Source organism: Dama dama, chromosome 2 (genome assembly GCF_033118175.1).
Source record: "Dama dama isolate Ldn47 chromosome 2, ASM3311817v1, whole genome shotgun sequence".
Taxonomy (NCBI): Eukaryota; Metazoa; Chordata; class Mammalia; order Artiodactyla; family Cervidae; genus Dama; species Dama dama.
Genome location: NC_083682.1, coordinates 839,426 through 863,138, shown reverse-complemented (window position 1 = coordinate 863,138; position 23,713 = coordinate 839,426). Strand labels below are relative to the sequence as shown.

The following is a 23,713-nucleotide window of genomic DNA, read 5'->3' as shown; positions in this document are numbered from 1 at the left end:
GAACTTAAGCCCAGAGTTCCAGAGGCTCATCACCCTTTGGGGAAGCTCTAATAAGGCCCTGAGGTGCCCCTGGAAGAGTGAGGACTCAGAGGGGCCTCGAGGGCAGCAGGTCTGCTCGAGCTGGGCTTCCCCGGGGACTGTCCTGGGACACCTCTGCTTACAGCGCCTGCCCCTCGCTGGGAGCCTCAGCCCCGAAAGCATGGCAGGGGCATCAGTCCTGCCAGGGGGCCTTGAGGAGGCTGGCCCTTCCTGGCTGCAGGGTGACTGGCCCAGGGGCACGGGCTCTGCTGGGTCCCGGCTCCTTCCTGACTCAGGGCGGGGGTGGGGGAGCAGCCCTGCGCGGTACCCACGCGTCTGCCTTACCCGGCAGGGATGTCGAGAAGGAGAAGATGGTCTGGGGGGTGGGCGTGGTGGGGCTGCAGGGGTAGACCAGTCTCTCGATGGTGCCGTTGGCCCCACAGCGGGCCAAGATGCAGCTCCCCAAGCCGTCCGTCGTTCGGTAGATTTCGTCCCCGGGATGGAACTGCTTCCCGCCATAGGTGCAGACGCAAGCTGTTGGGAGCAGAGTGCCAGCATTATGGGGCAGGGACGTGGACAGGAGCCCCAGGCCCCGGGTGCGAGGAGGGCTGTCCACTGCTCACCGTTCGCGGCATAGACACACTGCACGCCGTCCTCAGTGCAGATGCTGGTGACAGGAGAAAGGTGAGTCGGCGTGCCAGGTGTCCCCTGGCCTGTGCCGGGGGGCAGGCAGGCAGAAGCCACCCCGCTGGGTCCCTGCGGCCAGGCCTCAGCCCAGAGGTCACGCCCTCTCGGGGAGCCTTTCAGCCAATGAGCAGAGGAGGTGGTTCCAGCACATCCTCTGGACCCAAGGACCTTCCAGGCCACTTCCTCCCCAGGGCCTCTTCCTGGGGAGGGCTCCTCGGGTGGTGTCACGGCCCAGGTTCCCTTCTGCCCGCTTCCTTCACCTCCAGGCCTCCCCCCTTCGTCCAGCAGAGAGGAGACTCCCCATGGACCCCCACCGAGACCCAGAATGGGGCACCCCTCTCGCCCTGAAGGAAGGAGTCCCTGCTGGGAGGCGGCCGGGCGAATCCCCCACATGCTCCAGGTCCTCGCAGCTCCGGCCAGACTCACCAGGAGTAGCAGTTCCTGTCCGAGGGCACCTTGGAGCCTGGCCAGAAGGACTGGCCTCCGGCATGGCAGGTTGGTGGTGGGGATGGGGTCGGGCATGAAGCCACACATTGCATCTGGTCCTCGTCGAAGATGGGGGCCTCTGGTGGGCACTTGGGGTAGCAGCCTGCGGGCCAGAAAGACGTGAGTCCCAGCCGGGCCAATCCCCCACTACCTCGCTCCCACCTCGGCTCAGCCCCCAGCCCTGGACCTCACCCCCCAGGCAGCGGGGAACTCGAGGCTACGGCCACAAAGGCACCTCGATGGGCCTGGGGGGGTCCAGCTGGGTCAACGGTCCCAGGATTGCCAGGACGGACCCCAGCCCCAACCCAGGGTCCCCAGCATGCCCCCCCCCCGCCCCGGACCAGCAGGGCAGCCCACCTTCCAAGCCGCGGGTGTCGTGCCAGCACTGGCCACTGGGGTTCCGGCAGGTCTTCAGACAGGGCGCCCCACAGGAGAGGTAGTGCCATTCGCACTGGCCCTGGGGGTTGTAGTAGTCGCAGAACAGGGCTGTGGGTGAAGGGTCAGCTCAGGGCCAGGCGTTCGGCCCGGGGGGCCCAAGGCAGAGGGCTGCTCCTGGAAGGGCAGCCCGGGGCCACCCCCATACCACGATCCTTGCTCTGAAGACATGTCTCTCCTCTGTGCCCCCGAATGTGGCCTCGGAGGGTGTGGGCCTAGGAGGCCCATAGGCAAGAGGGGGCAGGTGGCCAGCTTCTTGGGGACACCCGCCCCCTGCGCCCGGGGCCCTGGGGCAGGAAGGGAGCTCTGCTGATTCCCTGCCTCCCCTCCTACTCTCAGCCCCGCTCTCGTGACCCCCAGCGCCCCCGCGCCGCCCGGGGAGGCAGGTCTCAGAGCACTCACGGCAGATGTCCGGGGTCCGCCAGGACACGCACACGCCCGCATCGTGGCAGGCCTGGGCGTAGGCGGCCACGGCCGTGCAGAAGCACTCACAGTCGCCCCCTGAGTTGCAGGCACAGGCGTCGCTCACGCAGGCCTTGTAGTACTTGGACGGCTCCACCTAGGGGAGAGAGGCTTCAGACGCCAGGAGGCGCCCGGGCACCCGCGCGGCTCGGCATCTGCCTGGGCCCGTTTCCCCTGGAGCACAGGGTCCCGCGCGGCCACCGCTGGCCCTGGAGGGCGGTGGGGAGCCCGGACCCACTTCCATCCCTCCCTCCCCAGGTGCCCGAGGCGCCCCGCGTACGTGGGCATGGCAGGCGCTGAAGGTGGCGCTATTGATGATGCTGCACTGTTTCTGGGCCCAGGACTTGCGGTACGGGTTGGCGGTGCAGGGGTCCCCGGGGGCCAGAGCGTCCGGACACGATGGGGAGAATTTCCAGCTGTTGCCAAACTCCAGCACGTCGCCCACCACGGACTGGCTCCGCGTGGTGAAGTCGTTGAGGGCGTTGTCGTCAAAGTTCCCGCACAGCCCGCAGACCCTCCCCTGCAGACAGACGGACGAGGAGGTGGCAGCAGCTCCGGGCGAGTGCAAGAGGGGCCCTGGGACCCCACTCACTGCCCCTGGCCCGCACCTCCCTCAGGATGCCCCCAGGAGAAGCCCCAGTGAGTGTGAGGGCGGCCCTGCGTGCAGCCCACTGGGCACTGGCGTCTCCTGGAGCAGAGGGTACAGGCGACGTGGCGTAGCAGCCATGGGGTGCCCCCAAAGACAGGCTCGGGTCCTCATCCCAGACCCCCGCACAGCCCAGAGTGGGAGTGAGGTCTCTGCGGGCGTGACCAAGTTGCCATGAGGGCTCCCTGGCCTGAGATGGCTGATCTGCTGGCTGCAGGCCTTATGGAACAAGGGTCCATGGAATGAAGACTGTGCAGAGACGTGGGGGGGGCAGAGTTTGGGGTGAAGGCCCACCTGGGGCCATGGAGCAAGGAGGCCTCGGGCCTCAGGAGGCCCATAGCCCTGGGGCTCCTCGACCGACTCAGCGTGCAGCCTTGGGGAGGAGGGCCCCCTGTCCGTGGTCTTTTTCCAGCAGCTGCAGGACCCAGACGTGGCCGAGGGTCTCCTGCTGCCTGCTGCCAGCTCCTCTCTGTCCCTCCGCCTCTCCATGTCTCTTTCTCCTGTTTCTTGTCTCTCTGTCTCTCCCTGTGTCCCTCTGCTTGTCTCTTTCTGTCTCTGTTTTGGGGTCTCTGTCTCTCCCCTGCCTGCACCTCCATCACCAGTCGCCGCGGGTCTGGGGCGAGGCCTCACCTTGAACTCGGGGCTGAGTCTGAGGAAGATGCTGGTACCCTTGTCCCACAGCAGCACAAGGCCAACTTCCGTGTCTACCACCAGGTAGATGCCCATCTGGCGGATGGAGTAGGGCGGCCGCGGGCCCGTCTCGATCACCTCTAGTTTCCTGTCGCTCAGCTTCAGCTCGTAGCTCTGCAGGGACAGTGAGGGTCTGGCTGAGGACCCTGGCCACCGCCTGGGTGGGTCCGTGACTCGGCCACCCCTGTCCTGGCCGAGTCATGGGAGCATGGCCTCCCGGGGGGTTCCCTGCCCCGACCCCCTCCCCTGCTCACCCCCAGGAAGATCTTGATGGCCTTGGAGCAGGTGGTCCCTGTGGTGCCGCAGGGCACGTTCTCGGTGATGACGCGGAAGCTGTCCTGGGCGCTGCTGTTCCCGCCGCAGTGGTCCTGTGGGCAGAGGAGCGGCCCGCTGGGGTGAGCGTGCACCGGGGCCGTGAGCGGGCCTCGGGGCGGGCGGGGGAGCTCGGAGGCCGTGTACCTGGAGCAGCGTGTACTCGCAGTCCCCGCTGAAGCTGTAGTCCCGCCCGTCGAAGGTGAGGTAGTGGCCATCCCCGTACACCGCACAGGTGGCCAGGCAGGGCTGGTCGGTGCACTGCCACGTCCGGCTGCGACAGGTGCTGGGAGAGGGTGCCCATCAGCCCACACCTCCCTGCTCGAGGCCCCAGCTGCCCGCCCCCGCGGCTGGCCGGGCCGCGCCCCCTCCCGCTGCCGGAGCACCCCCTCCCCGGTACCAGGTGTTGCAGCCGATGCGGATGGTCTGGCCTGGCTGGTAGCTGGCCTCGTTGTGCACGCAGGGGCAGTCGGACACGGGGACGCAGCCGCCGTCGCCGCTGGCCACCAGCCCGTCAGGACACACACAGCCGGGCTCACACTTGGGGCTGTACTGTGGCGGGGGACAGAGCCCGCTTAGCGGATGACCCGGGCCTGCAGAGGGGCCCCAGGGGCCGCGGGGGCGCTTACACAGTCCATGTCCAGGGTCTGGCAGCTCTTCTGACAGCCGGCCCCGCTGGCCCCAGGCGTGGCGTTGCGACAGTCGAAGTAGACCATGGGCGGGACGCAGACTGGGGAAGGAGGGGGCGCTCAGGGGAGCCCAACGCCGCCACCAAGCTCGCTGCCTTGCGAGCGTGTCATCCCGCAGGTACTTACGAAGCTTTGTGCAGAGATAACCGAGGGCCCCCCACCCGCCCCAGCTCACCTTGATCTGGGGTGTGGCCTCCGATGCAGGTGAGTGCACCCTGGGTGCAGGAGCTGCCGGGAGAGCGCAGTCAGAGAGCCCCCAGCCTCCCCCGCCCGCCCACTCCGCTCTGGCTCTTACCAGACAGTGCCCTGCTCATGCCGTGACTCCCCATTGGGGACCACGGAGCCCTGGAAGTAGCAGGGGCAGCTAGCGGCCGGCACGCACGCGCCCATGTTGTCCAGGAAGGTGCCGTCGGGGCAGGTGCAGCCGTCCACGGGGACGAAGCCGCCACCGCAGGTTACGTCCTCGTCACTCCGGGCCTGGCAGGTGGGCGGGCACGTGCTGATGTTGTAGCGGTAGGTGAGCGACTTGGGGCAGGTCGCCATGGCCTTTGCTGTGGATGCAGGGAGCGCGGCACTCAGGCCAGAGCTGGCAGGCGCCCCTGGCCCCCACAGCCCCCCGACAGGGTCCCGGGGCCGTGGGCTCGGTGCTGCTCAAGCCCCGCGCCCGGCTGGCGGACACTCACTGCACACGCCGTCCCGCCAGCCGCCGAGCAGCACGCCCCGGGCGGCACAGGCCCGGACGTAGGAGGACAGGGCCGCACACAGGCAGTCCTCACTCTTCTCACAGTTACAGGTGTCGAACATGCAGTTCTGGGGGGCGTGCACCGGGACGTCAGGGACCCCAGCCACACGGTCACGGCAGTCCCTCCTCACGCCGCGGCCGGAGCCCCTGCCTCCCCAGGACCCCTCCCCAGGCTCACGGGGGCTCCCCCTCCCTCAGAAGAACGCGTACAGACCATCTTGCAGTCACGTCCTTGGGCTGATGGGGGGCTGCCGGAAGGATCACTGTCCCTCGTCTCTGTGACCCAGCGGTCCAGCCCCGTGTGGTCAGCCCCAGACACCAGTTTCTCACTGACCCCAGGGCCAGCGGGCTACTCACTCACTGCATGTAGCAGCCCCTGCCCCAGTGCCTGGGTGTAGGGCAGGAGGACATGATGGACTCGGAATCTCACAATGGGTGGGTGAGCAAATGAGCAACTGAGTAATTAATGACTGAATGAGTGAGTGAATGAGTGAATGAGTGAATAAGTGAGTGATGAATGAGTGAACGAGTGAGGGAGTGAATGAGTGAGTGACTGAATGAATGAATGAGTGAACAAGTGAGTGAATGAATGAGTGAGTGACTGAATGAGTGAGTTTGTGAATGACTGAATGAGTGAGTGAGTGACTAAATGAATGAATGGATGAGTGAACGAGTGAGTGAGTGACTGAATGAATGAGTGAGTGAACGAGTGAGTGAATGAATGAATAAGTGAGTGAATGAGTGACTGAATGAGTGAATGGATGAATAAGTGAGTGAATGAATGAGTGAACGAGTGAGTGAGTGAATGAATGAGTGAGTGACTGAATGAGTGAGTGAATGAGTGAGTTTGTGAATGACTGAATGAGTGAGTGAGTGACTGAATGAATGAGTGAACGAGTGACTAAATGAATGAATGAATGAGTGAGTGACTGAATGAGTGAGTGAATGAATGAGTGAGTTTGTGAATGACTGAATGAGTGAGTGAATGAATGAGTGAGTTTGTGAATGACTGAATGAGTGAGTGAGTGACTAAATGAATGAATGAGTGAACGAGTGAGTGAGTGAATGAATGAGTGAGTGACTGAATGAGTGAGTGAATGAATGAGTGAGTTTGTGAATGACTGAATGAGTGAGTGAGTGACTAAATGAATGAATGGATGAGTGAACGAGTGAGTGAGTGACTGAATGAATGAGTGAGTGAGTGGAGGCGGGGACAGAGCCGGGGAGACCAGCCTGGCTCAGACACTGTTGCCCTGGCCCTTGGGACCCTGAGTGGCCCAGGCCCAGGGGCAGAGCCAGGAGGCGGCATTACCGAGTAGTAGGCGCTGGGGTCCACGGCGGAGTGGCACTGGGCGAATGAGCCCTGGGGGTCTGTGAGCCGGGAGCACCAGTGCTGAGCGAATTTCTCTGTGGATGGAGGAGGGCTGGTCAGGGGGGCTGGGCAGTCACATCAAGCGGGAGCCCCCTCGAGGTGAGCGGCTCCCTTTTACCCCAAGTCCCTCCGTGTGGAGCGGCACCGGGTGTGAGCGGTCTGAGGCTGCCCGGCACCAGGCAGGCCCCGGGGCTGCTGGACACACACCATTCTCCACGCTGAGGGAGCAGGGGTCCTCAAAGCTGTTCTTGATGTTGGGGCAGGCGGCCTGGGTCTTCCAGGTGTTGGCGAAAGCAGCGGCTGAGCCCTCCACCACGCCGCTGATGGTCCGGAAGTCGTCGGCCTGGTTCTGGTTGAAGTTCCCACACAGGCCTGGGGTGGAGGGCAGTGTGAGGCCCCTGCGTGCCCAGCCGCGGGGGGTGGACTTGGGTGCCAGGTGGTGACCCTCTTACCGCAGGTCTGCCCTCGGATCTGTGGCTCCAGCCGCACGAACACCTGCATGATGGGCACCAGCTGGATGTCCAGCTGCAGGCCCAGCTGGGTCTGAGCAATGATGAAGAAGGTGGAAGGTCTGAAGAGCGTGACGTTGGCTGTGGACACAGGGGACCACATCTCAGTGGGCGTAAGGGGCAGGACTGTCAGAAGTGGGGGTGGGGTGGGCACCCTCACCTGCTGAGACGGGCAGCTGGATGTAGACCTGGTTCATAAACACCTCCCCGCTAGCCTTGATCATGAAGACCTGGAGAAGCACACAGCAGGGGTCGTGACAGTCCCCACAGGGCAGAGAAAGGCTGATGACCGCCCCCTGCCCAACTCAGGCTCAGCCTGCTTTGCTAATGTTTCCACAAGGACAGGACTTATTTTTTTGGTGACATGAAAAGCTGTTCAAGACAGTAGAGTAGAAGGATGTGCATTCATCTTCTCCTGTGAGAACTCCAAAACTGCAACTAACCGCTGAACAGCCATCAACAGGAGAATGTTGGATCCCACCAAAAAAAGACACCCCACATCCAGGGCAAACGAGAGGCCCCAGCAGGACAGAAGGGGGCAAAATCGCCTCAGGAATCAAACTCCTTACCTGCCAGAGACGCTCAGGGGACTCAGACTAAATCTTGTGCGCACCAGGACCCAGGGACCCCAGAGACCCCAGGGCCTCTGTTTGGCCTTGGAGCACAAAACGAAGCAGGGCAAAGGCTAACAGACTTTTATCAAGAGAGCGCACTGGTCATAGCAAACGCCCTCTTCCAACAACACAAAAGAAGACTCTACACATGGACATCACCAGATGGTCAACACCAAAATCAGATTGATTATATTCTTTGCAGCCAAAGATGGAGACACTCTATACAGTCATCAAAAACAAGACCAGGAGCTGACTGTGGCTCAGATCATGAACTCCTTACTGCCAAATTCAGACTTAAATTGAAGAAAGTAGGGAAAACCGCTGGACCATTCAGGTATGACCTAAATCAAATCCCTTAAGATTATACAGTGGAAGTGACAGATACATTCAAGGGGTTAGATCTAATAGAGTGACTGACAAACTATGGATTGAGGTTCATAGCATTGTACAGGAGGCAGGGATCAAGACCATCCCTAAGAAAAAGAAATGCAAAAAGGCAAAATCGTTGTCTGAGGAGGTCTTACAAATAGCTGAGAAAAGAAGAGACGTGAAAGGCAAAGGAGAAAAGGAAAGATATACCCATCTGAATGCAGAGTTCCAAAGAATAGCAAGGAGAGATAAAAAAGCCTTCTTCAATGATCAATGAAAAGAAACAGAGGATAGCAATAGAATGGGAAAGACTAGAGATCTCTTCAAGACAATTAAAGATACCAAGGGAACATTTCATGCAAAGATGGGCACAATAAAGGAGAGAAATGGTACAGACCCAACAGAAGCAGAAGAGATTAAAAAGAGGTGGCGAGAATACATAACTACACAAAAAAGATCTTAATGACCCAGATAACCACAATGGTGTGATCATTAACCTAGAGCCAGACATCCTGGAGTTCAAAGTCAAGTGGGCCTTAGGAAGCATCACTACAAACAAAGCTAGTGGAAGTGATGGAATTTCAGCTGAGCTATTTCAAATCCTAAAATATGAGGCTATGAAAGTGCTACACTTAATATGCCAGTAGATCTGGAAAACTCAGCAGTGGCCACAGGACTGGAGAAGGTCAGTTTTCATTCCAGTCCCAAAGAAAGGCAATGCCCAAGAATATTCAAACTACCACACAATTGCACTCATCTCACACACTAGCAAAGTAATGCTCAAAATTCTCCAAGCAAGGCTTCAATAGTATATGAACCAAGAACTTCCAAATGTACAAGCCGGATTTAGAAAAGGCAGAGGAACCAGAGATCAAATTGCCAACATCCATTGGATCATAGGCAAAGCAAGAGGATTCCAGAAAAACATCTACTTCTGCTTCATTGACTATGCCAAAGCCTGTGACTGTGTGGATCACAACAAACTGTGGAAAATTCTTAAAGAGATGGGAATACCAGACTACCTTACCTGCCTCCTGAGAAATCTGTATGCAGGTCAAAAATCAACAGTTAGAACCAGACATGGAATAATGGACCGGTTCCAAATTGGGTAAGGAGTGAGGCTGTACATTGTCACCCTGCTTATTTAACTTATATGCATCATGTGAAATGCCAGACTGGATGAAGCACAAGCTGGAATCAACATTGCAAGAGAAATATCAACAGCCTCAGATACGCAGATGACACCACCCTTATGGCAGAAAGTGAAAAGGAACTAAAGAGCCTCTTGATGAAAGTGAAAGAGGAGAGTGAAAAAGTTGGCTTAAAACTCAACATTCAAAAAACTAATACCATGGCATCCGGTCCCATCACTTCATGGCAAATAGATAGGGAAATAATGGAAACAGTGAGAGACTTTATTTTCTTGGGCTCCAAAATCACTGCAAATGGTACTGCAGCCATGAAATTAAAAGATGCTTGCTCCTTAGAAGAAAAGCTATGACCAAGCTAGGCAGCATATTAAAAAACAGAGACATTACTTTGCCAACAAAGGTCCATCTAGTCAAAGCTATGTTTTTTCCAGTAGTCACGTATAGATGTGAAATTTTGACCATAAAGAAAGCTGAGCACTGAAGCATTGATGCTTTTGAACTGTGGTGTTGGAGAAGACTCATGAGAGTCCCTTGGACTCTCATGGTTGCAAGGAGAGCCAACCAGTCCATCCTAAAGGAAATCAGTCCTGAATATTCATTGGGAGGACTGATGTTGAAGCTGAAACTCCAATACTTTGGCCACCCGATGTGAAGAACTGACTGATTGGAAAAGCCCCTGATGCTGGGAAAGACTGAAGGGAGGAGAAGGGGACGACAGAGGATGAGATGGCTTGATGGCATCACCGACTCAATGGACATGAGTTTGAGTAAACTCCAGGAGTTGGTGATGGACAGGGAAGCCTGGAGTGCTGCAGTCCATGGGGTCGCAAAGAGTCGGACATGACTGAGTGACTGAACTGAACTGACATGAAAAGCAAAGAGATTTACTAAAGTTAAAAAGTCAACTTCAAGGACTGCCTTGGAGGTCCAGTGGTTAGGAATCTGCCTTGCAAAGAAGGTGCCATGGGTTTGCTCCCTGGTCAGGAAACTAAGGCCCCACACGCCACAGGGCAACTAAGCCTGCGAGTCGCAGATTCTGAGCCAGCGCTGCAGAGCCCACACATATGCCACAGTGGGGCACCCGCGTGGCACGAGAAGATTCCACAGGCCGCAGCCAGGGCCTGGGGAAGCCAAACTTTTTTTTAATGTACTGTTTTTTAAAAGTTTATTTCAGCAGAGAAAGTTCCTGGGCCGCTCTGGACAGGTGAAGGCCCCCAGAGCCCGCCTCTGAGCTGGTCTCTCTGAGGACCGTCGCTCAGAAGACCCACAAACGGTGCAGGTGGGACGCAGTGGGGGTGTCCGCAGGCTGCTGCTTCTGTAGGGTCATGGCTCGGGCAGAGGTCATTTGCCAGGAAGGACACCCCGCCCAGGCCCGCACTCACCGTGTGCCCCCCGCCCAGGCTCAGCGTCAGGCTCTTCAGGCAGCTCTCGCTGTCGGTCAGCCCGCACCTGCGCAGCTCGGCCAGCACGGTGAAGGCGCCACTGTCACAAGGCTGGAAACACAGGCCCCCGGGCAGAGCTCATTGGCCCCCGGCCCGCCTCGGCCTCCCCGCTCCGCCCGCCCAAAGCCGGGGTGGCCTCCTGGAGGCCTCGGGAGCCCCACGGTTCGCCACAGCCGCCCGTGCAGGGAGGGCCCGGCGCACCTTGGCCAGCACGTAGCTGCAGTCCCCGTGCACCGTGTACTGCTTTTCGTCAAACGTGGAGATGTGGGCGCCGCCCAGCACCGAGCAGGTCCCCGGACACGGCGCCTCCCGGCAGGTCCACTGGCCTCCGGAGCAGGTGCTGAGAGCAGGGGGCACCGCATGCGTGCTGGGCCCCAGGCACGGCCCCCACCCAGACGGCAGGCCGACCGCGGGCTCGCCCAGGCCTGCCTGCCTCCCCATATTGACTGGAGCCCCTTGGCGCCTGCCCGGACAGCCACTGGCCTCTGCCCCGGGCCCCAGGTGGGAGCGGACCCGCGGCACCTGGCCACAGCCCCCAGGGCGGGTCCAGGGAGCAGAGGACGGGGCCCGGGTCCTACCAGTTGGTGCAGTCTGTGGAGTAGCCAGTCCCTGGAGCGTAGGTGGCCCCATTGTACATGCAGGAGCACCCAGACACGGGAATGCAGCCCGTGTGGCCGATGTCGTCCAGAACCATCCCTGCAGAGGCAGGCAGGCCATGTGGCAGGTGCCAGACTGTCCGCTGAGAGGGCGTGGGGAGGGGCATGGCCCCCCGCCCACCGCGGACCTGCCCTAGAGGGCTCCTCAGACCCAGGGGCCAAGGGACGCCTCAGGGGCTCCGTCCGACACCCGTGATGCATCTGTGTGATTCGGGGGGCCGGGGAGGGGCTCCTTCTCACCCTCGGGGCAGAAGCAGCCGGCCATGCAGTGGTCCTCGCACAGCTGGGAGTGCTCAGGGTTGGAGCAGGTGTCCACGCAGGGTGAGCCGCACTCGTGGTACCGCATGTTCAGGGGGCACGTCTGGGCTGCGGGGGAGGACAGGCCGCGTCACACCCTGCCCTGCCGCCGGCCCCGGGGGACAGCAGGGCAGGGCCCGGGCCGCTCGGGCACTCACGGCAGAGCTGGGGGCCCCGCCAGTCCAGGGGCAGCCCCCCGGCGTGGGCACACTGGCGGGAGTACTCGGCAAGGGTGTGGCAGAGGCAGCTGGTGAGGCTGGCCTGGCTGCAGTGGCAGAGGTCGTGCCGGCAGGCCTCCAGGTAGCTGCTGGCATTCACCAGGAGGGCACAGCCCAAGAACGGCTCGCTGCTCAACATCTCCTCACAGATGCCCTGGGGCAGAGCCCAGACCCCGCGTTTAGTCCGGTCTGGAGCGTCCCTGGCTCAGCCCCGGGGATGTGGGAGCAAGACCCCCACCCTGTCCACTCTGAGCCTTACAGAGTTGTTCGAGCAGGTCCCAGCATCCTCGGGGACAGGGTCCTGACACTGCTCCGTGGGGCCGTCCATCTTCTGCAGGTTCCCAAACTCGGTGGGGGTCAGCTTGACATCTGCCGGAAGGACAAGGACCGCCTGCATCCCTCGCTCAGGGTGTTCCGGCTATGCCTGTCTCCCTTGCCCACACTGCCCAGTTAAGTGGCAGCTCTGCAGGACAAGGGCATCTGGAGATGAAGTGAGGGATCCCCGGGCATTCTAGGCTGCAGGGCCATGGGATCGGCCCTTTACCTGACGCTTCATGGGCCTGGGGCCAGCTCGTAGCCCAGGGGGCTGGAGAGTGAGCCCAAGCCCCTGCCGGCCGCCCCCAGGCCCCCGGGCTGGCCTCCAGTAAGCAGCCCTCACGGTCGGGCTTTGCGTGGGGCTCCACGGGCCGGGCAGAGGGGACCCCAAGCTCAGGGCTGCAGCAGGCGTGGGTCACAGGAAAGGCACTGCTCGCTGGCAAAGGCTCAGGACTGAGACACAGAGACAGGGTCTGGGCAGAGGCAGGTCTGCAGTTTCAGCGGAGGGGGCAGGCCGGTGCCGAGAACAGGATGCGGCGGAGGCTGCCTACTCTGCGGGGGGGTGGGGGTTGCAGGGGGTGCAGGAGTCTGCACACGTGTGTGGAGTGTGCGAGTGCTCGGGTCTGCGTGCATGTGTGGGCAGTGCACACGTGTTCAGACTGAGATCTCTGACTTGGGATTCTGGGGCAGCCTTCACGGAGCACTGAGGACCCGGGAGCGGGGGGGGGTGGGGGGACGGGGAGGCGCCCGGGAGGACTCACTGTGGGAGAAGAACTCATTGTAGACGGGGACACCATTGAAGTCTCCGCACAGCCCGCACGTCTGGTTGGTGTACTTGGCGTCCAGTTCGAGCTGCCAGGAGAGGACCCGTCAGCCTCCAGCCGCACCAGGGCCGCCCCAGTACCAGAAGGATGGACCAGGCTCCCGAGGAGGTCGGGGCTGCAGCTCCTCACAGAGGACCCCCGACACTCATTCCTCCAAGCCAGGACCCCGAGCAGGAGTGTGTCCTGGAGGAGACACCTCCCCCACACACGGCATCTCCATCGGGGTGTGGTCTGTCTTCCCACCCTCCTTCACCCAGAGCACCTTCTTCCCTCCCTGGGGGGCTGTCAGGCTGGAGGTATGTGCCAGGACCCCGGCCCCACCCCTGGCTCCGCCCCGGCCCCGGCCCCGCCCCCGGCCTCACCAGGAGGCTGTCGTCCTGGTTCCACATGAAGACCAGGCCCAGCTTGGCCACCACCCTCAGGTTGCCATTGCTCTGGTCAATGAGGACCCCGGACTGGCTGAAGGGCAGCTGAATTCTGCAGAGAGAGGGCCTGGCTGAGGCACATGGGGCCTGAGGGCCTGGGCAGCAGAGGTCAGGACAGGCGGGGAGGCCTCTCAGGTCATGTCCCGACAAGGTCACCAAGACCCAAGCGTGCGGAGCTCGAGCATCAGCAGCAAGAGGCGGGGGCCATGTCCGGGGCAGCGCGGGGGCCTGAGCCCCAGGAGAGACGGGGGCCGAGCGCAGGGGCCTGAGTCCCCAGGAGAGATTGGGGCCGAGTGTGGGGGCCTGGGGGCCTGGGGCCACCCTGCCGTGGTCCCAGGAGCACGTGTGCCATCCGGGCCCAGACTCACGGGTGGCCGTTGACCAGGACGGAGCCCTTGGCCAGCCTGACGACCAGTCCGTCCAGCTTCATGGTGACCATGCTGGGCGCGGTGCTGTTGGGCCCGGGGCTGCGGCGGAGCTGCAGGTTGAAGTCCTCGTAGGCGGAGCCGCAGTGCGCGGAGAAGACGTAGTTGCACAGCCCGGGGAAGCGGAAGACGTCGCCGTCGAAGGTCTTGTAGTGGAAGTCGCCCCACGTGCTGCACACCCGCCCGCCGTGGGCCGCGTTCAGGGCTGCGGTCAAGCAGAGCGGGCCGTTTCCGAGGGACACCGGCGACACGGCCCGGACCTCCCGAAAGCCGGGCCCCCATCCCCGCGGGGAGCCACGCACCCGCCCACCACCTCCTGCTCTGGAGACCCAGATCTCCGCAGACACGGCCGCCCGTCCCCGACCCAGCCCTGCGGTCTCACCTCGCACCACGGGGGTGGTCCTCAGAGGCGGGTGGATGGTCACTCCACGGAGGGCGGTGCCTGAGGGAACGGGCAGCTGACGCAGAGCCCTCACCCTCACCGCCCACCCCCAGCTCGACCCCTAGGAGGGCTTCCGCCGCGGCAGGGCCCCTCCCCGGCCCCCGCTGCCGAGCTCTGGACTCTGCCGTGCGTGCGACCTCCCTGCTGCGTGAGCGCCAGGGCCAGTGGAGACTCAGCAGAGGTCAACTGTCATGCCCACATGGCCCTGATATTGTTTGCACCTGGGAGTTCCCGGCTCCCGGAATCTCAAAAATGCCTGAATCAACACCCATGGCTGCAAACCATGCTTCCATGCTGAGCTCAGGCCCAGGTGCGCCTTCCCTGGGAGCCCCGTCCGGGGACAAGCAGACCCAGACGGCCGGGCCTGCCCCTGAGCCTGCCCTTGCTCTGCAGCCAGTGGCCTCTCCATGAGACCTGAGCGGCCCCTCCGGGGCGGGGCGTGGGCTCGGACAGGTGGGGGTCCACTCACCACCAGGTCCCTGAGGGACGGGAGGGAGGTCTGGGTGCTTGAAGCTGAGCTCTGCAGTGCTGCTCTGGGCCAGGCCTGCGGGAAGAGGAGAGGGCGCTGGGCTGGAGCTGGCCCCGAAGGACGCACCAACAGAAGAGGGGGGGGCCTGGAGGGTGGGGTTCTCCACACGGACGGGGGGCCTGGGAGGGCCTCTTCTGAGTCACCCCAGGCCCTCCGCTGGGCCGCAGCACCTTCAACCACGGCCTCCGTGAGCACCGCCCCCCCCCCCAGCCCTGAGCCGGCTTCTCCAGGGGCCCTTCCTTGGAGCACGGTGCATTCATGCCCACCAAGCATCCCCCAGGCGCCAGGCCCTGGTTCCCTGCTCAGGACACAGGGGAACAGGCGGGGGCACCCGCCAGGAGCAGCCCATCCGAGGGGCAGACCCTGAGGCCGTGCTGGCTCAGCCCCTCCAAAGACAGCTGGGGTCCTGAGGGACTCAGAGCCAGCTGGGGACCTGGGACCAAGAGCGCAGACAGAGCTGCACCCAAAACGAGGTGCTCAGCGCCATCACACAGCTCAGCTCAGCTCCACGGAGGCCGGGCAGGCAGCACCCAGGGACTGGCGGAGTAGGCCCAGAGGCCGCCCCAAGAACCTGGCCTTGTCTCTGAGGTGCGTCCAGGGAGCCCCCAGCGGGGCAGCCTCGGCCTGAGCAGTGCAGGCGGGCTCCTGGTTCCCGGGCAGGCGGGCGGCCACAGGAGGCTGGGCACCAGGGCGCATGAGCCGCCTGGGGCAAGGACACCTCAGCTGCACGGCGTGGTCCCCGGGCTGCCGAGTGCTGCAGGGGCCCAGCTGTGCCCTGGGAAGCAGGCGGGGAGACGCCGGCCCCGGTGGGAGAGGCCTCTGAGGATGGCACCCTGCAGCCAGGAGCTCACAGATGCCCGGCTAACCCCTCCCCGGCCCCCACCTGGACCCTGCAGCCCCAAAAGCGCCTCCCCAACCCCACAATCTCCTGGAGCGGGGACTGAGCAGGGAAAGTGGCCCACAGACACCCTCAGCTTCTCAGAGCCCCGGACAAGGCCTCCGAGCTGCTTGCTGCCCACCTGATGCCAGGGCCACCCTAGGACTTGAGGGCGGCAGGGGCTCCAGGCTCCGGTCACGGCTGGCCTGGGGATGCCAGCAGGCACCTTACCTGTGTGCTGGGCACAGGCCAGAGTGAGGGCCAGGGCCCAGAGCGGGGCCAGCCTCCTCCGGCCAACACCCATGGCGTGTGGGAGAAAGTCCCAGGGCAGCCTCTGAGGACGCTCTGAGCCAGCAGGAGCCTTTTGTAGTCCTGGAGCTGGCTGCGGCCCCACCGGGCTCACGTGGGAGGGCGGGGCCAGGCCTGCAATTCCCCTCGCCCAGGTAAACAGTGGTCACTGGCTTTGGGATGGCCAGCGGCTGAAGACAGCAGAGACGGGGTGTGTCTGCAGCTGGGACATGATTCCTGGGGTCCCCCAGCCCTGGCTCAGGCGTCCTCTTGCTGTGCCCCCAGCTCTGAACCTTGGCTGGGCAGGCTCCCGAGAGGCCAGCCCTTGAGCTCCTGTGCCTGGAGGCCACCGCCGTCCTTCCTGCAGCCGGGGCTGCTGGGCCGGCCCCACCCTCGCTGCAGAGGGGCTTAGGAGCGGCACTCCTGGTGGCAGGACACTGCCCCCCGACCAGTGCTGCCTGGGAGGCTGGCTGTGCTCCTGGCGGGCGGTGAGCAGCTGCGGGCCAGCTCCTCCCACGCAGGCCTGTGTCCTTGAGGGGCAGGGGAGATGCCGAGTGAACCAGCCCAGAAAGTGGCCTGGTGGTCTTGGCCACGACCGGCTCTGCCTGAGGAAGCACGCTGGTGATGGTCACCCACTCAGGGTGCTGGGCACTGGGGCTGGATCTCAGTCCCAGGTGACCACACACAGCACCCGCCATAACTGGTGGCCCCACTGCCACAGGGGGCCGTCCAGGAGGCTCTTCCCGGGGCAGAGCCGCGGGGCCAGGTCCCTTATGCTGAGGCAGGCCTGGCTCAGGGGCTCCGTGGAGCTGACCGGAGCTTCTGCTTTGGCTCTCGGGGCCTGTCCTGAGCTCCTTACGGGCACCTAGCTTTCTGTCCCGGAGCCTTTCCCTTCTCACGCCCCCGATTTACCCTGGTATCTAGTAGAAAGAACACCTCACACAGAACAGGAGTGGGGGCGGGGGGCATGGTGAGTGAGTGAATGAATGAGCGTGTGACTGAATGACTGTGTGAATGAAAGAATGAGTGGGTGAATAAGTGAATGAGTGAGTGAGTGAATCTGGGTGAGTGATGAGTGAATAAGTGAATGAGTGAGTTATGAGTGAGTGAATGTGAATGAATGACTGATGAGTGAGTGCGTGAATGAATGAGTGCGTGAATGAATGAGTGAGTGAATGAATGAGTGAGTAAATGTGAATGAGTAAGTGAATGAGTGAGTGCATGTGTGAGGGAATGAATGCATGCGTGAATGAATGAGTGAGTGAATGTGAATGAGTGAGTGAGTTAATGAATGAGTGAGTGAATGAATGAGTGAGGGAATGAATGAATGAGTGAGTGAGTGAATGAATGAGTGAGGGAATGAATGAATGAGTGAGTGAATGAGTGAGTGAGGGTGAGTGATGAGCGCTGGTGGCCGCGCACACAGGCCGGGCTGAGGGGTACAGTGGGAGCGGCCCCACACACCGGCTGCCGCCTCGCGGCCCCATCGTCCCTGCGCAGCTGCCGGGCTCTAGAGCTGGACCACAGGCAGCCTGGTGCTGAGCAGAGTGGGTCCCTAGGGGACAGTCGAAGGGTCACGTCTGGCTCCAAAGGGCTGTGGCTTTTGTGTTTGGGATATCGGACGTGAGCAATCGTGCCTTGGGGGAGGTTTGAGGGTCGGCCTTGGGGGCCGGAGCGCAGGTCAGGGAAGGAGGCAGGAGGCTGCGGTGACATGAGCCCACTCTCCTCGTGACCCCAGGCAGGCCGGGAGGCAGCAGGACAACCGGCATTCACGCCGCTGGCGTGGGGCACAGGCCTGGGCCCCCCGTGCCCCCTGCCCTGTCTGAGCCACCAGCGTATGCCCCACCCCAGGGTCAGCCTGCTTTGCAGGGGAACCCCATAAGAAGCACCCCATGGGGAGAGGGCCTGGCTTCGGGGCCGGAGTGGCCCAGTGACCCAGCCCAGGAACCCAGGGGCCTTCTTCCCTGGGACCTCCCCACGTGCCCACTAGGGGCTCTGGAAGGATGGGGACTGGAGGGGGACCCCTTAAACTCCAGCGTCCTCCTCTCAGGGCCTCCATGCTCAGCGAGAGACCACACAGGGGAAGGAGCCCAGCTGGACGTGTCGGCCCTCAGTTTACCCCTCTGAACAGAGCCATGGCAGGAGCAAGGCTGCATGTCCAGGACTCACGTAGGGCACTACGCCTGGGGACATGGCTGGCACAGGGCAGTGGCCCCAGAGGCCTTGCTTCCTCAGGGTCAGCTGACCTTGGGCTGTTGCCGGCCCCACCTGGACCTGATAAACTGTGGGTCAACTGGGGTCCGGCAGGGCAGTGCTTGTGTGGATGGAGGGCTGGGATCCCGCCCTGACAGGAGTGCCCACGGCTTGCCATGGCAACAAGAGGACCGTGGCGGGACGTGCCCAGGATGCAGGCCGCTGACTCGCTCCGGCAGGTCCGATTTGGGATGGGAGGCGAGCATCAGACAACCCTGCACGTACAAGTGACTGACTCAGATGATGGGGAAATGCCCGCCCGCCGAGAACCAGACCCCACTGTGGGCCAGGAGCCCGCAGGAGCAGGGGCAGGGAGCCGGCCCTATGGGTGGGCCAGGATCCCGCAGGAGCGGGGCCAGGGAACCGGCCCAGTGCTTTCCTCCCGGGGTGACAGCACCCCGGGCACCCGGGGGCAGCATGGTCCTCACAGCTCTCTCCTTTGGCAGACACACAGCCCACCCGTCCGCCCCTGTGGACCCGGGGCTGCCTGACCCCAACCCTGATCTCGACTATGGCCTGGCCCAGCCCAGCCCAGCTCTTCCTGACCGAAGTGGCCAGGGCAGGGGACCCCGGCTTCAGCACTGCCTGCCCAGTGCCGGGACCCCTCCCAGTTTTGGGGGGCGGCTGCAGTCCCAGCGCAGGTGCCTGGGGTTTGCTCTGCGGGAGCTGTGGGACCTGGGGCGCCAAGCGGTCCCATCAGCTGCCCTCAGCCCCGACTCTCCCTGCTCCCCACCAAGGTGGATGCTCTGTCTGGGGGCACAGGTGCAGCTTCGGGGCAGCAAAAGAGGGCAGCTTCACGGCCCTTCCCACGTGGGACTCGGGGCTTGGCCTCTGCCCCTCCAGGCCAGAGAGGTGAGCACAGCAGAGTGGCCAGGTGGCTGGGAGCCAGGCCACCCTCCGCAAGCCCAGTGCCCTCAAGGGGCCGCCGTGGGGAGACCTGACTTCCATCCTCACACCTGGGGCGCACCTCCAACCCAGAGGTGGACGCCTGCACCCCAAATGCCAGGTCCCTCCAGCCCCACCCCCTGAAGAAAAGGACAGGCCTGGACCAGCCACAGATGGTAAAGCAGACAATCGGCTGCGGCTCCTGTTTTCTGCCCAGATGGTGGAGTGGCCGGCTGTCTCCCCTGCGGGCACTCTGCCAACCCCATCTCGGACGCCCTGAGTACAGGGCCAGCTGCTCCGACACAATCACGGGGGCCCTGGTGGGCCAGGTGCACTTGTCGGAGGCTTCACCGTGTAATCCAGTCCATAGGACACCAACAACTCCTGAGAGGTAGGGTCTCGGGGTGTCCCCACTTCTGGGTGACACAGGTGGGAAGCACCTGACCTCAGGGGGCCAACTAGGGTCTGAACCCAGGGCCAGGAGCTCCAGACCCTGGGAAAAGGTGTATCCTGCCCCCGACACCCATCAGCTGTGTGCCCCCGGCCAGCACATCACCCTCCCTGTGCCTCGTCTGGAAATCAGTGATCACAGACCGAGCTGCCCCCAGGACAGAACAGACTTCAGGGGAGCATCTTCTGAGCTGCATCCAGCCCCCAGAAGAGCCCACACCACCCTCACGGGGTCCCCCCAGGAGACTTCCTGATGCCGCGCGGTGTAACCCCTGTGATTGTGTGCATTCTAGCACGCCTGGAGTCACGGTGTGGCGCAGGCCAGATTGCACTGTGACAGTCAAAAGGGCCGCGCCTTCCTCGCCTGGCGGCGTCTGAACTCTTGACCCAGATTCTCAGCATCCGGGACCCGCAGCCGCGCCTGACTCAGGGGACCCTGTGGGCCAAGGGTGCGGCCTTGGCCACGCAGCAGATGGGCCACTCTGGGCCCTGATGTCACAGGTGGGGAATCAGCAGTCTGGGGAAAGGTTGCCGTGTCTCCCGCCTGGCAGGGGATGACCCCAGGACAAAGACACATGGAGCCCCTCGAGCCCGTGAAGAGGAAGTGGGTGCCACCTTGGCTGGAGGTGCTGGGAACCTCCGATAGCCTTACAGGAATTATCGCGCTGTTGACAGAAAGGGCAGGGTAGCCCCGAGTTTCTCCCAGCCCGGAGACTTCCTTGATAAGGAGGAAGGTGCCCTCACCCTCATGCCCGGCCCTGGGGCCCGAGAGGCAGAGACACCAAGAGATGCCCGCGGGGCGGAAGGAGAGTAAATTTGATTTCACGGTGGGGCTGCACTGATTTGGACCTTTCTGCACGTGTTTGTTCATCTGAGTCACTGGGCAAACAGAATTCCTGCCGAGAGCTGGCCTGGAAGCTGCAGCCCTGAGCCCCGACCCGCAGCTCTGGCCAGTCCTGACCCCAGATGCCCCTGCCCGTCCGCGCCCCGCAGCCGGGCCCTGCTCCGTCCGGGCCTGGGAGGGCAGTGCGGGCCCTGGGGTCGCTCACCTCCCCGGGCCCAGCCCAGCTTCTCAGCCCTGCCTGCCTCCTCACTCCGCCTGCCCCAGGAAGCCCAGAGGCCTCAGCCCCCTCCCCACCTCCCTCCGCAGTGCCCCAGGCCCGCTCAGCAGTCATGTCCCACCTCCCAGCGCTGAGACCATTCCAAGGAGGCACCTGCCTCCCTCAGCAGCCAGGGGCCAGGGAGCAGCTGACCCTCGAAGAAGCCCCTCCTCTGCCCTCAGAGCTATGTGCCAGCCCCTCCCCGGGCACCGCCGTCCACAGGCAGGGGTCTGCACAGGTCAGGCAGCGTCCCCATCACCGCCCCGTCAGCCTCCGGGAAGACAGGAGGACACGGCCAAGTGCGAGGCCATCCAAACGGCTCTGACTGTGACCCCGGGGGCCTGCTGAGGGTCAGCTGTCCAGCTCAGCTGCTGAGCCCAGGACAAAGGAGTCAGCAGTTGGAGGGGGGTGGGGGTGAACGCATCAGCACATTTCAAGGTGTTTTTCACAGTGTAAACCAGACCACCTCTGGACGTATCCCCAAAAGACATGAGAGCAGGATTTCAGCGAGATATGAGCAGCCTGTGCTCACAGCAAGTCCGGGAGAGACAGCCCAGGGGTCCATGGCCCACGGACGGATGAGGGGGACGTGAACGGAGCTCCGTCCACACGGTGGGCATCACTCAGCCTTCAGCAGGAAGGACATCTGGCACAAGAGGAACCTGCAGGACACGGTGCTCGATGAGATAAGCCAGTCGCAGAGCACAGATGCTGTCTGACTCCCCCCACAGGAGGTCCCTGGAGGGATCGCATCCACAGACACGGGAGGTGGCCAGGGGCTGGGGCCGTGGGGGAGGGCAGTGAGGGCTCATCAGGAGACTGAGATTCTGCAGGTGGACGGTGGGCGAGACGCACAGTGATGCGGGCCCCTTTCTGCCTCTGAGCTGTTCACTTCGACGTGGTTAGCATGGTAAATACACATGTGTGCATGCGCGCTAAGTGGCTTCAGTCGTGTCCGACTCTTATTGACCCCGTGGACTATATAGCCCACCAGGCTCCTCTGTCTGTGGAATTCTCCAGGCAAGAGCCCTGGAGTAGATTGCCATGCCCTCTTCCAGGGGATCTTCCCGACCCGGGGATCGAACTTGCGTCTCTTATGGCCCTTGCATTGGCAGGTGGACTCTTTACTGTTTACACCACCTGGGAAGCCCTTTGTCACACAGATAGTAACACAGTTTTTTTTTTTTTTTTTTTTTTAACAGCTCAAGAGTTTTATCGTGTAAATAAATGATTGTACACCCTCCGAGGCATGAGGGTGGGCCAACCCCAAAGGAGAGGACAACACGGTTTTTTTTAATGAGAGAAGAAATGAATCAAAAGTTTCCACTCTCACCTTGAGAAAATATTGGTAAATAATTTGGTATCTTATCTTTTTGCCTTTTCAAAAATGGGCACAATAAAGGTCAAAAATGGTATGGACCTAACAGAAGAGAAGATATTCAGAAGAGGTGGCAAGAAACCACAGAAGAACTATATAAAAAAAAGATCTTAATGACACAGATAAACCAGGATGGTGTTCACATCACTACAAACAAAGCTAGTGGAGATGATGGAATTTCAGCTGAGCTATTTCAAGTCCTGAAAGGAGATGTTGGAGCCCGAGAAAATAATGTCTCTCCAGCTGTAGCAGGAGCTATTCTCTTGTTGCAGTGAGAGGGCTTCTCCCTGCAGTGGCTTCTCTTGTTGCAGATCACGGACTCTAGGGCACACGGGCTTCAGCAGTTGAGGCGTGTGAGCTCAGTAGCTATGGGTCCCAGACTCCAGAGCGCGGGCTCGGTAGCTGTGGGTCCCGGACTCCAGAACACAGGCTCGGCAGCCGTGGAGCACGGGCTTAGCTGCTCCGCAGCATGTGGGATCTTCCTGGATCGGGGATCAAACCCGTGTCTCCTGCACTGGCAGGCAGATTCTTTACCACTGAGCTACCAGGGAAGCCCTATGAGGTGTTGTTTTTTGTTTTCAACTAAGCTTCATATTTTGAGATAATTGTAGATTCTCATGCAGCTCTAAGAGATAACCCAGAAAGATTCCAGGCACCGTTTCCCAGCCTCCCTGAGGGGTGACATCTCGCAGAATGCCTGCCGTTGACGTGGCCGAGACACAGAGCATCCCCAGCTCCTCCAGGAGCCTGCCCTTGCCTTTGCTCTCACCCCTGCCTCCTACTTAACCCCTGACAGCCACAAATCCGTCATCTAGTTCTGTAATTCTGTTGTTTCCAGGATAGGACACAACCTTTGTGGGCTGGCTGTTTCCACTCCACATAATTCTCTGGTGATTCACTCAGACTGTTCTGTGTTCCCTGCTTTTCACTGCCGAGTGAGATTCCGGGGGTTGGCTGGACCATAGCGTGTCCATCCATTGTGGTGAAGACATGTACACAGGCTTTGGTGTGAACATCTGTTCTCATTTCTATGGGATAAATAAATGCCTGAGTGCAATTTCTGCATTAAATAGCAGTTACATATTTAGATTTTTAAAAACTCAGCAATAAAGTGTTATCAAAGTAATTGTATTATTTTTCATTCCCACTAGCAATGAATGAGTGAGCCACCTTCTCTACATCTTCACCAGCATCTGGTGTGGTGGTTTTCTTAGCCAGGCTGACAAGTATGGTTTTAATTTGCATTTCCCTCTGGAAGAAAAGCTATGACAAACCTAGACAGTGTATTAAAAAGCAGAGACATCACTTTGCCAACAAAGGTCCATATAGTCAAAGCTATAGTGTTCCCAGTAGTCACGTATGGATGTAAGACTTGGACCATAAAGAAGGCTGAGCACCAAAGAATTGATGCTTTTGAACTGTGGTGTTGGAGAAGACTCTTGAGAGTCCCTTGGACTGCCAGGAGATCAAATCAGTCAATCCTAAAGGACCTCGGTCCTGAATATTCATTGGAAGGACTGAAGCTGAAGCTCCAATACTTTGGCCATTTGATGCAAAAAGCCCATCATTAGAAAAGACCCTGATGCTGGGAAAGACTGAAGGCAGAAGCAGAAAGGGGCAACAGAGGATGAGATGGTTGGACAGCATCACCAACTCAGTGGACATGAGTTTGAGGAAACTCTGGGGTGTAGTGAAGGACAGAGAAGCCTGGCATGCTGCAGTCCGTG

At 61.2% G+C, this 23,713-nt stretch overlaps 1 protein-coding gene across 1 annotated transcript in view; it reads right to left on the bottom strand.

Moving 5' to 3' along the window:
* Window positions 1-15,936, bottom strand: part of MUC5AC (mucin 5AC, oligomeric mucus/gel-forming) — a 35,423-nt gene extending 19,487 nt beyond the window's left edge. The window contains exons 1-30 of the mRNA XM_061120944.1: window positions 15,864-15,936; window positions 14,696-14,770; window positions 14,167-14,226; window positions 13,728-13,989; window positions 13,297-13,411; window positions 12,872-12,962; window positions 12,055-12,164; window positions 11,736-11,949; window positions 11,521-11,646; window positions 11,203-11,320; window positions 10,826-10,964; window positions 10,565-10,675; window positions 7,209-7,278; window positions 6,992-7,129; window positions 6,747-6,911; window positions 6,480-6,574; window positions 5,109-5,235; window positions 4,721-4,976; window positions 4,601-4,653; window positions 4,366-4,466; window positions 4,137-4,288; window positions 3,884-4,022; window positions 3,679-3,792; window positions 3,365-3,538; window positions 2,369-2,608; window positions 2,029-2,185; window positions 1,549-1,677; window positions 1,132-1,294; window positions 642-685; window positions 364-552 (exon numbers count right to left, since the gene is read on the bottom strand). Coding sequence (XP_060976927.1) covers window positions 364-552; window positions 642-685; window positions 1,132-1,294; window positions 1,549-1,677; window positions 2,029-2,185; window positions 2,369-2,608; window positions 3,365-3,538; window positions 3,679-3,792; window positions 3,884-4,022; window positions 4,137-4,288; window positions 4,366-4,466; window positions 4,601-4,653; window positions 4,721-4,976; window positions 5,109-5,235; window positions 6,480-6,574; window positions 6,747-6,911; window positions 6,992-7,129; window positions 7,209-7,278; window positions 10,565-10,675; window positions 10,826-10,964; window positions 11,203-11,320; window positions 11,521-11,646; window positions 11,736-11,949; window positions 12,055-12,164; window positions 12,872-12,962; window positions 13,297-13,411; window positions 13,728-13,989; window positions 14,167-14,226; window positions 14,696-14,770; window positions 15,864-15,936 — 4,000 coding nt within the window. The remainder of the gene's footprint in view (window positions 1-363; window positions 553-641; window positions 686-1,131; window positions 1,295-1,548; window positions 1,678-2,028; window positions 2,186-2,368; window positions 2,609-3,364; window positions 3,539-3,678; window positions 3,793-3,883; window positions 4,023-4,136; window positions 4,289-4,365; window positions 4,467-4,600; window positions 4,654-4,720; window positions 4,977-5,108; window positions 5,236-6,479; window positions 6,575-6,746; window positions 6,912-6,991; window positions 7,130-7,208; window positions 7,279-10,564; window positions 10,676-10,825; window positions 10,965-11,202; window positions 11,321-11,520; window positions 11,647-11,735; window positions 11,950-12,054; window positions 12,165-12,871; window positions 12,963-13,296; window positions 13,412-13,727; window positions 13,990-14,166; window positions 14,227-14,695; window positions 14,771-15,863) is intronic.
* Window positions 15,937-23,713: the final 7,777 nt, after the last annotated feature.